Source organism: Apaloderma vittatum, unplaced genomic scaffold, assembly GCF_000703405.1.
Source record: "Apaloderma vittatum isolate BGI_N311 unplaced genomic scaffold, ASM70340v1 scaffold8595, whole genome shotgun sequence".
NCBI lineage: Eukaryota > Metazoa > Chordata > Aves > Trogoniformes > Trogonidae > Apaloderma > Apaloderma vittatum.
Window position 1 is genome coordinate 25,640 of NW_009716448.1, and position 16,391 is coordinate 42,030.

General features: G+C 36.5%; 1 protein-coding gene across 3 annotated transcripts in view; it reads left to right on the forward strand.

Annotated features, from left to right (window-relative positions):
- LIN9 (lin-9 DREAM MuvB core complex component) overlaps nucleotides 1-15,571 on the forward strand; it is a 30,529-nt gene extending 14,958 nt beyond the window's left edge. For 2 of the 3 annotated variants that reach the window (XM_009869532.1, XM_009869533.1), the window contains 9 exons: nucleotides 918-1,075; nucleotides 2,159-2,292; nucleotides 3,286-3,405; nucleotides 3,580-3,681; nucleotides 8,602-8,682; nucleotides 12,057-12,182; nucleotides 12,550-12,732; nucleotides 12,840-12,937; nucleotides 14,205-14,310. In XM_009869532.1, coding sequence (XP_009867834.1) covers nucleotides 918-1,075; nucleotides 2,159-2,292; nucleotides 3,286-3,405; nucleotides 3,580-3,681; nucleotides 8,602-8,682; nucleotides 12,057-12,182; nucleotides 12,550-12,732; nucleotides 12,840-12,937; nucleotides 14,205-14,310 — 1,108 coding nt within the window. Of the gene's footprint in view, nucleotides 1-917; nucleotides 1,076-2,158; nucleotides 2,293-3,285; nucleotides 3,406-3,579; nucleotides 3,682-8,601; nucleotides 8,683-12,056; nucleotides 12,183-12,549; nucleotides 12,733-12,839; nucleotides 12,938-14,204 lie in introns of all 3 variants that reach the window. The other variant, XM_009869531.1, reaches the window with a different exon arrangement.
- The last annotated feature ends 820 nt before the right edge of the window (nucleotides 15,572-16,391 follow it).

A 16,391-nucleotide genomic window follows, 5' to 3' on the forward strand; every position in this document is an offset into this window, starting at 1 on the left:
CAGTACTGAGCAAGAGAGAAATAACCGAGGAAGATCTTAAAGGGATTGAAAACGGAAATTAATTTGCAATGTAGAAGGGGGAACTGGTGGAGGAATTCTCAGTGTCTTCTAAAATAACCTTGTAAAATAGGACTTTTTCTTGATTGGTAATCAATATTTAAGTGTATGAGTTCCACAGAAAATGTTTAAATTGCATTTGACTGCAGTAAAGCGATTAACAAAGTTAGGAAGTTATTTGATAAATAGCTGTTTCTACAGATGTACACTGGCAACTGTACTCTTTTTTAAATTACTACTTTCATTGACATGAGAGTAATAACTCTTTTAATAAGGAATGAGAGGCTTGAGTCCACATTTTTATGCTTTCAGTACCTCCCTCATTCATCATGCCTATTCAGCAGGTTGAAAGTAAAAATTAATAAAATCAAGTAAAGACCTTCGGATTAAGCCTTTCATCTTTTAGGTTACATTTTAAGACCTCCACCCCCCAAAACGGGGAGGGGACTGCTAGACACAACAGCCCGAGCTCAAACAAATTTGTACGCGACGGCAGCCAGGGACCTCTTACGTGCAGTGAACTGGTGGTATTTGAAGTAGACTGGCTGTGGGACCTGCTTTAGCTCTGTTGTGACACCAGGTGGATCCCTATAAGCAGAAAAGTCCTAGAAAGTTGTACTTTCCTGATATACTAACACAATAGCTAGCTTTTCTGAGTATTACTTTTAAATAAACTGTTATTTTAGGAGCGATCACTCTGGGCAGTGAGACTGTAAATCTGTTCAACAAAATCATTTTCTCTTGAACGCTTCAGTCCAGACTTTTTCCCTCACTGATGGGTAAACGATGCCTGTTTATTTGATGTCTTCATATGTTTTCAGAGCTGAATTTAAGTATGGTTTTACCTAATTGTATTATAGGTGTTCTTCTGCATTCTTTGAGGAAGAGAGATCAGCACTAAAACAGAAACGGCAGAAAATAAGACTTTTGCAGCAGCGGAAAGTTGCAGATATTTCACAGTTCAAAGATCTTCCAGAAGAAATTCCATTACCGCTTGTAATAGGAACAAAAGTTACAGGTAGCTTCTTAAAGACAAACAAACAAAAGAATATCCAAGTGTTTTTCAAAGATTTTAGTAAACAGTAGTATACTTAGTGCACATAGTTAAGTTGAAACCAGCAAAAATTGTATATTTTTATTGTTAACTCACTGAGGTGGTTGTGAGGATTAGCCAGTATTTTTAAAACAGTGATATGGTTTTGAGATACAAGCTTATTATGGTTTAGTATTTCTGCTGTTCAAATCGCAGATTTTTTTTTTTTTTTCTGGTATATCTAACAAATTTTGGAGAGAGAGAGAGAGAGAGAGAGAGAGAGATGCTTAAATGCAAAAAGTTGAGTGCTGTCTTAAAGTTTAAAATCTAACCTAATATAAGATTTTAGCTTCATTTTTCCATAAAAACAGATGTGCAATGATATTGCAACGTAGTTGGACATGTATACTGAATTTGACATTGCTTTACTGAAAAAACTTACACATAGCTGAGAAAGACATACTGCTAAAAACATTCCACAAGTTTTGTCTGATTTCATCAAAACTTGAATTCCTCCATCCTGTTTCTGGCCCAGATGTTTTCCACTCTAAGCATGATATCTCCCACTCAAGCCACTGCTGTTCATTGATTTTTGTGCTCTTCAGCACCACTGCCCATGATTTTTGCTGAAGAGCAGGCATGTACAGCACTGCCTCTCCTCGCTCTCATGGGGCTGTATCCTTGAGCTGCATTTCTCATTGTCTTTTGCTAAATATGCAGTCGTCAGTGGAAGTGATCAAAGAGAAATGGTGTGCAATATCATCTGGAAATTGACTTTTACCTGCAAAATCTGTCTTTCAGGAGGTATTGAGTATTAGAGAGTCTTCTATTTAGACAAAAGTGTAGCGCTGAGGGTTAGATTTGGGAAATACTTGACTTGCAAACGTAAATTTGACAAAAAAATTGGATAGCGTTTCTGTTGCATACAAGTATTTTTCTGGGGTTAGGGTGGTTTGTTTTTTTTTTTGTGATTTAAACTGGAGATTTTAAATGCACATACAAAAGCTTAATTGCAAAAGATGTAATAAGTCTACTGGTTGTTTGTTCTTTTTTTTCTTTTTTTTTAAGCACGTTTGCGAGGTGTCCACGATGGACTATTCACTGGACAAATAGATGCTGTAGACACTCTTAATGCCACATACAGAGTGACTTTTGACAGGGCAGGTCTTGGAACACACACAGTCCCAGATTATGAAGTTCTTGTAAGTATTAATGACACATTCTTAAAATAGCTGTCATAAAAAATAATATTAAAAAAAGTCTACAGTTGTATGCTTTAATTGAAAAGAAAAAAATGTAAAATACTACATCTAGGTGGTATAGTCATAAACCAGAGACAAGCATAAGATATGCATGGGAAAGACCAGAAGAATGAGCTTCTACTGTTTATGGTTTTATAGAACAGGATAGCCCTCTGATAAAAACATAATGGCTCAGGCTGAAATAATGTAATAAACCTACTATTATAATAGCCTGAGCTTAATATGTATAAATATAATGACTGGTGTAAGATCTGAAAGAAAATTCGGCTGTGGGATCCTGGCAGGATTTGCAGAATGTATTCAAGAAAATCTGGCCTTTTGTAATTTGCCAAAGTCTGGAAAGGCCTATGCTAGTTGCAAGCAAGTATCGTGAGTTGATTGAATCTCATTTTGAAACTTCTTATGGTGCTGAAGCTACCTGTAGGGATGTTGCTTTGCTAAACAGTTTGGGATTATTTCCCAGCTCATAGGCTTTTGTACCAATTTATGAGCTCCAGGAGTTGTTCCTGCTAACCAGCATGACCCAGACTGCAAGTTTTTCAGAGGAGCTCACATCCTTTTCTATTGTGTGTAGTGATGAATCTATTAAGGGCCCATAGTTTGACCAGCTTCTGTTATGATCTGAGTTGGAGCCTCTGCTGAAACCCTGTTCAATCATGATCTGTCGGCAACTTGCCAGTACAAATCTTGGAAATATTCTTGCAGGTTTTGTTTGATGTGATGCTATAATACTTTGAAAACTCCAGCACGGAAATACGATTTTGAAGCTCCTGCTAGCCCAAAAGCAAAATGTTGGTCTTTAAGTTTGTTGGGCTGGGTTGTGGGTGGTCATGGCTAAGTGCAGATTCTAGAAATAAATTATGTATTTCATAAAGTGTGTAAAATTAATTAATCTGACAGCTGAAGTATATCCTTCCTTTTCCTGCCTTGCAGAGTAATGAGCCTCCTGAAACCATGCCAATTGCTGCCTTTGGACAGAAACAGCGGCCTTCAAGGTTCTTTATGACCCCTCCCCGATTGCATTATACACCTTCACTCCAGTCTCCAATTACAGTAAGTTACTTTTTTTCATGTGATATTAATCACTGAAATATTTTCTCATACATGTTGAAGCTGTTACCTTAAAACAGTTTTTGAAATTAGTTTTCTGAGGTTGTTCAGCAAGATAAAAATTTTAGCAAGTCCCTACAAAATAAGCTATTAAATTAAATGTTCTTTCTTGTATAGGACAATGATCCTTTATTAGGACAGCCTTCATGCAAGAACAAAATTTCAGGCATGGAAAGTGAAACACTAGGAGGCTTCCCAGTAGAATTCCTCATTCAAGTGGTAAGTGTTAACTGCACCTCTTAATTGTGTTGTGTGTTGTCCTTTTGTGTTTATTCTGACAATTATTCTGCAGTTAAGTGACCTTCTGTTGATTTATGACAGATATGGTGATACTCAAATGAACTTTTGACAAGATGATAATAACACTTGGTTTTATTTCTTACCCTTGCCCCTTCTTATTTTTTTTCGCTTGCTCATAAGCTTTGAAATATGCTTCTCTTCAGACCTCAGGAGGGCCTTATGTCTCCAAAAGTGTGTCTTGCTTTTCCTAGCTCTACCACTTGGTCTAAATATAAGGTATTATTCCTACCTGCAAACTTTGTACTGTGTTAAGACTTTTCTTGATTTTATTTAAAATGTGCTTCCATTAGGCACGGAACATTTGCCCGTGTGCCTTATCATATGTTCTGTAACATTGTATTTTATGTTTATGTAATGTCCTACCCTCGTGGAGAAGAAACACTCTTTTTCCTAGGAGCAAACATTTTTATAGATAAGAAAACTATTTTTGTCTTCATCTTTATGAAATAATTCCTCAGTGATTTTTGTACACCAGTTCAGAAGAGCACAGACAAGTAACATTAGGAAGCTGAGATTCACTGAATATCAAAATTCAGCAAGTTCCTCTTCAAGATGATGGAAGAACGTAATTGCTCATGTTGGCTTAGCTCATGCTCATCTGTGATTGAATTCTTTAACAATGAAACGTGTTTTGAACATGGTGAAGGAGACTGGAATGATCTGTGTTTAAAATATTAAGAACTAAGAAATTAGATTGCTAAACGATTCTCAAATTTTGAAGTGTATGTAATTGGTCAGAAGAATCAAGTGTCTGTAGCTCATGCAAGACACGAATGTTTTGGCCATTCAATGCAATGAATTTTATGTGACAGGATGATCTCTTCAGTTTTTTAGGAGAAACTTAGTCTATGAAGACAAATTTGAAAAAGGTGGCTTGGCATCTAACTTTAGCTAAGAAAATTTAAAATAGATGTAGTTGTTCTAAGAGTATGTTTAAAAGAAAATAAATACACAAAATATACAGTCTTTGTTTATGCTGCTAAACTGTGTCCACGGCTGTCCTCCTCCTTGAGTCGCTGAGTATGACCAATGAAACTGGGTAACAGAGATGTACACTCTATGTACTTGTAAAGCTCAATAAAGTTAATCTGTTTATTATATTGTTCCTGCATTTTAAATCTGAAAATGTGTGATTTCTGAGTCACATTTGTTGGTATGTTATTATTAGGTATAAGGAAGGTATAAGGATGTATAGGCTTCTTGCTTATATTACAAATGGTGGCATTTTACAAAGATAGAGCATGAATTTTTCTTTTGTTGATTGAAGATTGTCAAAATATTTTGAACAAAATCAGGCCACAGATATTTGGCATTTGTTTATGTGAGCAACTTAATATTTTATCTAGGTTTTTGATAAAGAAACCCAAGGCTTAAAAAAGCATTTATTGAAGGACTGTGCATTATTTTAAAGCCTAGCATCTTAAGCATTTTAAGCACCAACTTTTTTTATTAGAAGTTTAAGGATTTGTTGTGAAATATGAGACTAGTGAATACTGGTTATTGATTGCACTGCATTCTTCAGTCCAGATGTATTTTTATGTTCAAGGTGACCATTGAAGATATTCTAGCCTTTCTTATACACTGATACAGTAAAAAGGTCAAAGCCTTCATTCTGACTTAATGGTAATTTAGGAAGTAAATGATCAGAGAATACTTGATTCAAAGAAAACTTTCTGGACAACTATGAACTATTGCCAGGCAATTATTTCTCATACCATGAATAAACAATTGCACAGGAAAACTTTATTTTGGACAAAACAGAAAAAGTGCAGTACACCTCGAATAAGGTTTCAACTCAGCCCCTTAGTTCTCTTGTACAGGTTCTGAAATGAGTTTGGAACAAAAGGAAGTATCGCCAAAATGAAGTGCAGGCACTAACAAATAAATGTTAGGGATGTTCTCTTTAAGTGTAACTGCAGTTATGCAGTTGAAAGCAAACATTGAGACTCATAAAAGCTATTTTAACTGTAGTTCTACACTGGTGAGTGTTAGTTTTTCTAAATTATTATAATTCTTTCTGTGTTTATATTCTGACAACAGAGATTAGCTTTGCTTTCTTGAGTTTACTGTAGACACATGTGTGTATTAAGAGAAGACTCTCTTGAAAATTAACATAATATTAAGAACATCAGCAATAAACAAGTAGTAGGTTAAAAGTATCTCTTGTGTTTACATGTAATACGTAATATATCCTTAAATATTTCATAGACCATACTACAGGTCAAAATCAATAGATTACAGTCTTATCTTCTGGTCAGTATTAAAATTTGGAGGATGTTTTTCAAAGCACCCAGCTACAGGTTTTCTTTTCTTTCTCCTTCCCCATGCCCCTGCCCCCTTCTTTTTTTTTTTTTTTTGTTTTGGGTTAAAAAAGAAGACATTGGGAAGGAGACAATCCAGGATAGAGCAATTGTTGGCAGGGTCCGTGCGTGTCCAGTAGAGGGAGTGTGTTAATACAGCACGGTCAGAAAAAGGGACTGGCTGACTTCCTGATTGCTGTGGAGTAGGGAGGGATTTTTCTCAACTTAAGTGCAGGAGGATAAATCTGAAAATTGTTATTATTTTTGGCTCTGGAAAATATTCCATAGTAAGTTATTGCATGCTTCCCTTTCAAATACTCTTTTGACTAAAAAATTAAATCTGAAGTACAAATCTAAACATATTGGTTGGGTTGTCACTTTATCTCTCTTAATGTGGAAAAGCGTTGCTAAACTTGTTCCTAGTTTAATAAGGACAGTAAATTGCAATGATAAACAAGGATGAGTAATGCTGAAAATAGAGCTGTTAGTCAAAATTTCTCAAGGAAAATAGGGCTGAATCAAGTGAAAGCATTTACTGATGACACTGTTAAATGAAAATGGAAGTTTATTAAATATAAAATGTACCAGTGGAGAAAATTGGTAGACATCATAGATAAAGTGGAAGGTCAGAGCTTCTTGTAGATAGAGTCATTATCTTGATCACTGAAGTGTATCTGTGATAAGATGAATAAAACATAAAATACAAGCTCATGAACTGGAGAACTAGGGCCCTGCATCCTAGAATGTGTTTGGACATGAAAGGAGAAGCTGAGGACCAAGTACCTTGCAAGTTTTGGGGACACATAATATATTCTGCATTAAGCTAGGGACTCACAAGCTTCATGAAGGAGCTAGACTTGGCCGTGTTAGGCAGTTGCCGGATGGTGAAGACAGCAAAGCTCGATCAGTAAATTTTTGGCAGCAGCAGCTGATGGTGTACAGCTCTTCCCTTCCTCCCAGGTATTTTTTTGCTAACATGAGCATTTGCATGGTGTGTTAGAAACTAGACCAGAGATGTAATCCAGCTGAGAAGTAACAATTTTAAGCCTTTTTTTTTTTTTCCCCTTGCCTTTTCTGAATTTATCGTTTTGTCATTGTGGGTTCCCTAATAGGGTTCTTCATGTAGCTGCGAAAATGCAAGTGCTGGCTCAGTATTGGCATTGAGGGAACAGCACAATGAGCAGCTAGAATTTGAAAAGTAGTAACCTATGTAGTATTGCTTCTGCGTTTCTGACCATGACGTCATCTGCTCATAAAATGCATCTGGAAAAGTATTTATGGTACAAATAGAGATGTATTGATGCTGCTTTACAGGCCTAGTTTGCAGGTCTGTCATTTGGAATATTGGTACAGACTTCTTGTTGCTCACATTCAGGAAAGATGACACTGAGTGGAAAAAATGATACAGAAAGGGCTGCAAAAGTTTAGGAGATGAAGAGCCTTTCGGGAGAGAGGGAACTGGAAAGGCTTTGGGTTGTGGTTAGTCTAGTGGAAGAAGGGTGGAGAAGAGATGCTTTTACCGTCTCTGAATAAAGAGAGATAAATACAAGGAGGGAGAACCAATATTTAGCTGAAAAGTCGCTTTGGCAGAACAAATGACTATGAAGTGTACAAGAATGCATTTAACATGGAAATTCCAGGAAGATTCATAATTAGCTGAAAGAGATCCTGGAACAATTCTGCATTAGGATTTGTGAGGGCAAGAAAGGTGGCTGTGTTAAGACTGAGCTTGAAAATCAACAAAGGGGATTATATGTGAGCAATTGTACGCTGAACTGGGAGTACCTCTTTCTCCCAGTCCCATGTGCCGCTACGAGGATGCTGGTAACCCCTCTGAAATTTGTAAAAGCTGGAATCTTGACTCTGTTTACATCAGTAATAAAACTGTTGCTGATTGTAGCAAAGTTAGGATTTCTGTCGGGGCCCTAGAGAATATGAATGGTTTTAGGAGAGATTTGTGTGCTGAGAGCATTCCCAGCGATTTCCACTTCAGCCCGCTAGGTCCCGAGGGCAGCAGAAACAGGGTATTCCCATTACGAAAGGGAGTAATGGAAAGCTCAGGGTTGTTTTGTGTAAACCAGATCCAATCTCTACACCAGGTTTTACTGTAGGAGCTTACACAAAGGGCTGGTGCTGAGTTGAGGGCCCAGCTGAGAACTGTGAAAAAAGGTTTGTTAAGGTGAGTGGTAGTAATTGCATTACATGGTGATAACGCCCTTTGCTTTCCTTCAGTCTGTAAAAAAAAGAAGATTCATGATTCTTCAGCCTCTATCTGGCCATAAATTATATTAGTCTTCCTACAGGGAATTTCATCTGATGGATTTTAGCCTTCTCCATTCTAGGGCACTTGAAGACGCTTTAAAAATCTTTGAAAAATCTGTTATTTAATTAATTTTCCTTTCTCCATCTGAAGTTGGTGAACAACTGAGAAATATCGTTTAAAATTATGAAAGAAACATATTTTATTATCTTGAATTTCTGTGGTATTTCAAAACGGCTTAAGGACCTAATCATTCTAAAACTAATTCCTTTGTTTTAGACCAAATTATCGAAAATCCTTATGATCAAGAAGGAACACATCAAACAGTTAAGAGAGATGAATACAGAAGCAGAAAAGCTGGTGAGAATACTTTCAGTTCTTACAACAGGATGTGCTTTAACAGCAATGCAAATAGAATACAATTAAAACTAGAGTCTAGATAAAAAAAAATCTATGTTTTATCACTTTGTATAATGTGAAAGTTTTGTTATTTTTTAAAGACAAGTCAGAGGTATCAGTTGTTTCAAATATGATTCTTCTTTGAAAGCATTATGGCTTGGAAACTGATTAATGTTGACATTGGGATAGCATGTGTCAGTTGACGTGTAAGGAAATACTGTGTACTTTGAGAATCTTGGGTACAAGTTTCTGTGGTAAGACATTCATCATAATTTTATTTTGCAGATGATAGGTACCTATTTATTTAGCTTTCTGACTAAAACAGTAAGTCGGTTCAAGTATTTTCTCTATAAAGCTCTGAGTGCCCTTGACCAGCATTTAAAGCTACAACACCAGAGCAGCTACAGCTTAATTAGCAGCAGGAGAATAGTTTTTCTTGTTAGGCTTTATCTAATCATCAGTCAGTAAACCAAAATGATAAGAATGCCTCTTCTACCACCCATGGCTATCAATCAACTTTAAAGTGGAAAGCTATCAGTCTCAACCTTCTGCTAGCATCCAGACAGACAGCTGTCTCTACCACATACAGACAGAAGGCTAGAAGTTTGTCGAGAGGAAAAGGAGTCTTTTTATTTCTTGAAATGAAAAAGATGATGTTTTTCATGTAAAATATCCCTTCGCTGATCATGTACACAAGTGCATCCTGTTACTCTTACTACTGCCCCATCCTTATGTCTTTGTAATTTTCTTCTTTTGTGCTGTGATGCTGTTCTTAAAACGTTATTTCAGTTACTACATTATTTTTTCCTGTGCATCAAATGCTTTGTCTTTTAATTTTGTGTATTAATAATTAAAATGGATGCAAAAAGAAGCAAGATTAAAACATAACACTGCAACCTGTAACTCTGATACTGAAAAATTATGGACTTTTCTTAAAACACACTAAACCCCTTTTTGTTTATACTGAGATATTAGTACATTTGCATAGATAAGGAAATCCATAGGAACGGCAGTAGCCTTCCTCTGACAAGACTCCAGATATTAACATGTCACTCAGCTACCAAGTCATAAATTAACTGTATTGTTATTTTCCTTGACGTTCTTATTCCACAAAATTCAAAGAGCAAAAAAAGCACCAGGGAATAAGGGGATCTAGAAAGAAATATTAAATTTTATATGTATTTTAGCTCAGTTAGAGCCTAGATAAGGACTTCTGAGATACTTTTGAAATTCTTCCCTTGCGCTGTTTCCTATGTAAACCAGCAACCATAAAGCAAACTCTGTTACTATTCAGGGCTGTCCTGATTAAAAATAGAGGACGTGATACCTTTCCATTGGGCCATATTCTTAGCCTGTCTTCTAATCCTCTTTGTCCCTTGCCAATCCAATCTACGATTGTGCTGCCAAGTATATGTTGTTCCTCCTTCAAAACATATTTTCTCTGAACAACAATCTTTTTTCAGCAGCAGTCCATTTGAACATCAATAACATACCTGAACATGAATAAAATAGAATCCTTTTGAGTCCATTCAAGCATAGTTTAATTGTCAGACTTTGATAATAATACATACAATTGTGATTTGATAATTCTTAAGAGTAATACCACTATTTGTTTTAAAGCAATCCTTTTATGAAGGTTTGATTTTTCATTTTTTTTAAAAGACTGATTCAATATAGAAATAAACAGAACTGACCAAAATCAGAACTTGTACTGAATATAGTCCATTATTATCTGGCAGTAATAATAAATTTACGTGAGGCAGAGGAGCTACTAATACATACAACTGCACATTTTCTATTAAAGTTTTCTGAAAGGACAGCTTATTAATAGTTAAGCATTTTGACATCATTATACTTGGTTGCAGGCTATAAACAAGTCACCATGTACATGAAACAGTTGAGCGCTTTTCTGAAAGCCATTTGGATAAACACATTGAAATAAAAAGGATGACTAGTTCATTTTTGGGTTTATTTTTTTCACTTGACCTGTGATAAAGACATGGTAAAGGTGATGCTGGTGGAAGAGAAGCAGATGCTCAGTAGAAGTAGATGCTCAGTAGCAGAGATGTTATCTTCTTCCCTCTGCTGAAAGCCATCTGTCTTTTGTCTGCCAGTTCAGCTGTTTGTCACTGTTACCAGATCTTGGATTGCTCCTGGATCAGAAATAGTGCTGGGGCTGAGAAATAATTCTTGTATTATCACTAGCACAGAGTGCCCTCAGCTTTTCCTCTCTGCTAACCTGGAGTAGTCCAGTCGTCTCTAGGGGCAGGGCTGGTCAGAGAAGAAGGTCTGAAAGTTAGTATTTTTTTCCTTATGTTTGAGAGTTGCAGGAAGTACGTGAAATTTATGCTGGTTTCCAGTTTGCTTTTAGGTGAATTTTGAAGTTACGGTGTTAGTTTAAAGCCTTATTAATTTGATATTCGGACTTGTAAATCCCTGACATCATTTCAGTGATCGAGTTTGATGGGGGCCTTTGAACTGAACTGTGAACTGAAATCTTGATTTTGAGGTTTTGACCTGGATCCTCTTGACTTTGAAATTTGCTTTATCTCCTGGTGTAAAATCTATAGCTGCAAGTTTGGTGCTGCCGACTTGTGGCTGAGAAGCAGTGGAAATACATCCAGGTTACCTTGTAAGAGGCCATTTGTGGAGGAGATTTTGTAGCACATTGTGTGTTTTGCTTCAGCTTTGTAAATATCACCCAAACAGTGTGGAGACACATTCTGAAAGCAGTATTTAGAAAAGAAACGAAAAAAAAAAGAAAAAAAAAAAAGTACTGTATTCTGGTATTTATTTTTTTTTGTGGAAAACTGTGCTTGCCCAAAATACTTCTGTTACCAAATATAAGCTCTAGTAACTTTTTTTTTTTTTTTTTTTTTGCAAAACTGTTGGCTGTAACGGAAGGTGCAGAGCACTGAGCCCTCCCCAAGTGAGCAGAGACCCACCAGGCAGCTGGTGGTGGCCATATAGTCCTTTACTGCTCTCCTGCCAACAGGATGGTTCTCTCTCTGTACGGTAGAGAGAAGCCGTATGCAACTACTGGAGAAAAATAAACGAGTCAGACTGCAGTTGTCTTCTGTAGCATTTACCGCTGCGGATTTCTGTAGCCCTGTATGGGAAGAGTAAAAGCACGGTAATTACTACACAGTCATCACCTGGGAGTTTCACATAGTGATATTACATTTTAATATTTAGTCCATTAACATTTTTCTACTAGACACTGGAACTTCCAATATCTCAGTGTTGTTTTCAAGGAAAAATTCCTTTTGATGAGTTCAAAAATATATAAATGCACAGAGTTGCGGTAACTTTAATAGGCTTTGTCTTTTCAACAGAAATCCTATTCTATGCCAATAGGCATAGAGTTCCAGCGAAGATACGCAACTATTGTTCTGGATCTAGAACAACTAAACAAAGACTTAAATAAAGTTTTGCATAAAGTTCAGCAGTATTCTTACGAGGTAAGATTTTGCTGGAATCTTTATGTACTTGCTTGTTTTGTTTTACATTAGTAGCAAAAAAAATTAGAATTTCCTGGAAATAGAGTGTAGCTGGGAGTCACTTTGAAATCAAGCTGGTAGTGGCTGTGTTGGATTCTTTCCCTCTTTCTCTGTCTCTGCCTTTGTCTGTCTGCCTCTTTCTTTTACCAGAACGCACTTTCCCTGATGCCAGTGGCCAGTTCTAAAATAGCCATACATGTACATAAATGAAGAAGAAAATACTGTGTACTGTATACCTGTGAATTCTCCTTGAAATCATTTCTCGTTTCATACATACACCAAATGCAAAGATCTTTATTCTTAATTTCTCTTGCTTCTATTTGTGCAGCTTGCTCCTGACCAAGGCCTCCAGCCTGCTGACCAGCCAACAGATCTGAGGCGTAGGTGTGAAGAGGAGGCTCAGGAGATCGTCAGGCAAGCAAATTCCTCGACAACAGGACAACTTTGTGTTGAGAGTGAAAATTTAACTGATCTTATCTCTAGACTTACAGCGATATTATTGCAAATTAAGGTAAAATGTTTGTAAAAAATAATTTCTCCCATAAAATGCATAGTATTAAAGCTCTGTCGCTTTCTTTGCGCCAAACTGTGAGAAAACTTTTTGTTTTCTTCTCCTAGTGTCTAGCAGAAGGAGGCGATCTGAATTCCTTTGAATTTAAATCACTAACGGATTCATTAAATGACATTAAGAATTCAATAGATTCCTCAAATATCAGGTATTGCTTCTTGAATATTTAATTCTTAATGACATATTTTGTGCCAGCAAACGACTTACTGTATTTTAGAGGTGAATGTTGATTTTAATTAAGAGGTTTAACCTGGTAACTTTTACCTATAGGACTGGTCCCATTTAAAAGGAGGCTTCTTAAAGGGAGTGTGAAAGTAGCTGTTTTCTGTTTGAACCTGTCAGTGAAGTAACCTGATCTTTAGGAGAAAAAAAAACATGCTAAAATGATGCCAAAAAAACTACACTTTCTTACTTTCCAGTCATTTATGACAACTAGCAAGTTATTTTAGAACGTTTTCAGACTTTGAAATCCCCCTAGTAAATATAAGTTCTTTAAAGCACAAAGCAGTATGATTTTGGCATTCTTTTTGCATTCTTGTCTGTAAATATCAAAAACTGGCATGTGAGACAGTTATAGCTTCTGACCAGCTTCCACTAGCAATATTTTAAAGGAAGAAACAGAAGAACAGCCATATTGTGCCAGATCTAAGGCCCCTCTAGTCTAGATAGGCCATTTTTCAACAGTTGTCACAAGCAGGTGCCTGAGGAAGCGTTATAAAAATAGCGAGAATGTGGTGGTACTTATCTGGAGTACACTGCAGCCTCCAGCATTTTCTGACCAGGATTTTTTTTTTATAATGCTGCTAAATCACGTAATTTAGAAAAATATACTTTAATGTTAAGTATTTCCTTACACCCTTCACACTCATACTGCTACATAATAATGGGAGGCTGCACGCATTAATTTTTTCCTTTTTTTTTTTTTGGCAAAGATAGTAGGATGGCCTTTTGATTTAAAAACAATTATTGGGAAATGCTGTTTTATAGCATCTTTCGTTAGTAAAAACAAACCCCAAACATTAGTGAAACCTCTACAATCAATGCTGCAAATTGCAAACTGGAATGGATTTAAGTACAGGTTGATGTACACTGCGAACAAGCTGATGATGTTTCCATTTCATTCTGCATATTTTGGGCATTTTAGCCTCTCTTTTGTCATGTTTTTATTCTTAATTCTGATCATGTTAAAGTCTTCTTTAAAGTACCTAAGTCAGTAATGCTTGATTTCTTGCAGCTGTTTGTGCAAATACTGTTTTCACATACGTCTCTGTCAAGCTGCATTACTATGTACTGCTCAGCGATTCACCTGAATTTTGGTACTGACTCTGCTCATGCCCTGACTTTCACTGTAGAAATATTCAAAGACAGCTCTTAAATATGGGGTTTAACACTTTCTTCTTCTTTTCTTCCTGTAGTTGTTTTCAGAATAATGTTGAGATCCATGTTGCACATATTCAGAGTGGTCTGAGCCAGATGGGAAATTTACATGCTTTTGCAGCTAATAATACCAACAGAGACTGAAAATGTTCAGTGTGCAGCAAGTAGGTCTGGAAAATCCTCTTCCTTTGGCTTCACCAAATATCCTAACTGCCAGAAGATAAGGGAAAAGAAAACCTCTCAGAAAACGGACCTTTTACAATATATTGTATCTGCTTCTTAAGAAAACCAGCATTACCGGCCAGCATTACATTAGACTTCTCCATTTGTTATTCACATACAGTAGTTTTGCTAACTGGTAATCTCTTAGTAATTGCATTTATTATAATAGACTTGCAAAAATCTACTTTCGTAGAATTTGAACTCTTTAAGTTTTACAAAGTTCAGATGAATTCTGCACACCTCTCGCTGTTGACTCTCCTGGTATGTAAGAAGTGACGAAGAGGAAACGGGCTCGAATTAGTAGCCCCGTGGCAGGTCTTTGTGATGCAAAGCTGCGCTTCTCTCTACTTGCCATCTCAGCCCTCTGGTAGCTCGGTGGAGCCTTCCTGACCGAAAGAAGCAGCAGGAGAATATGGACAAACCGAAGCTGTTGGGCAGGTCCATCGGTCTCTCGATGCCTTGTTGGAACTTTTAATTTATGCTAACTTATAGAAGGAGTCTAATGAAGGAATATACAAAGGTAACAGGGAGCTTTCCTGGAAGAGATTGGTAACGGTGTTTTCCCATTGCCACAGGGCAAAAGAAGCGCTTCAGTTGGCGTTTTATATAAATGACTGGTTAAACGTATTGTTTTTCCAAGTTTTTGTTTGTTTTGCACAACTTTTAAATTAGATTACTGGTTATCCGGCAATACCCAACATATATAAATAAGAAGATTTTTATAATTATAAGATAACCAGTGAGGTAAACTGCAGAAATACAAAGTGACAACCTGCCTATGAGTACCTTTTGGAATGTTAATCTTGTAAAAAGTGTGTATTGGTTTGTTTAAATAGTCTTGTAAAGCTTCTGTGTAATGAATTGTTTCCAGATATGAATTTTCAGAGATAGCTGTAGAGATGTTTTTGATTCTTTTAGATGCCTCATTAAATGAGGTCTTTTATATGTTAATGTATAAAGAATATGTAAACAGGATTATTTTCAATTTTAAAATTTTGTATAGTTTAAAGATGCTTCTGTATTCTGTGTTGGTATTGTGCCACTGCAAAACTTTAGTGCAGAGTTTATATTTAGCTAAACTTGTTCTGTTAATTAAGAAAAATGCATAAATCTTTTATTCTCAATGCAATTTGTAACTCTGAATAAATTGACCTATGAGAGTTGATATATTTCACAAAAATGCAAACTTCTTTGTAGATGGTCTCAGGTAAATTTTTCTTTTTTTTTTTTAAAGACAAGTTCATTTAACTGCTGAAAATGAAATGTTGCGAGGACAAGGTGAGTAGCTGTTTTAAAAGGTATTTAGAAACTTTACAAAGGATATTACAGAATAATGTTAAATGCTAGTTTTGCTGAGTTACCCACGGAAACTTACCTCTAGTAATGCAGTAGAACATTGTCACGGTCCTTGCAATTGCTCGTGCAATTGTGTTACCCATTACTTTGCGGGGTTACCATCCCTTTGGTAAAGACCAGTACTTTCACACGTTGTTTGGCCAACACACATAGTCGATGTGAATATACACTCCACCTCTTGTCGATTACTGGTAAGTTGGGTTAGAGTTAACGTTACCCAATTTTTGGTGAAATACAGCAACAAACATGACTGTTTATGCAACCTAAGCGTAGGATGTAGGAATCCCAAGAACTCACTCTGATGACTTAAGTCTGAAGCAGTAGAACAACTTAGTTTGGTTTCTGACAGTTGGTAAACTTGAACTCACCCTGCACGCTCAGGAAATGAGTCTCATTTTCTGTCTCCTCCTGTAAGTACCAACTCTTCGGAGGTCTCTCTGACCTCTAACAGAGCAGCCCCTTAGGCACCCGAGTCCACTTAGAGCAGACAGCATCTGATTTTGTTTGGGTTTTGCTTCACATTTGTGGGGGTTTATTTTTTTTTCAAGGGCAGCTTTGTTTTTTAGAGAGAGAATATTAATCAGCAGTCCTGCTATGCTGCTTGCCCTTACCAGTTTGCAGTTCAACCATGGTTCAGCTGTCCCAGA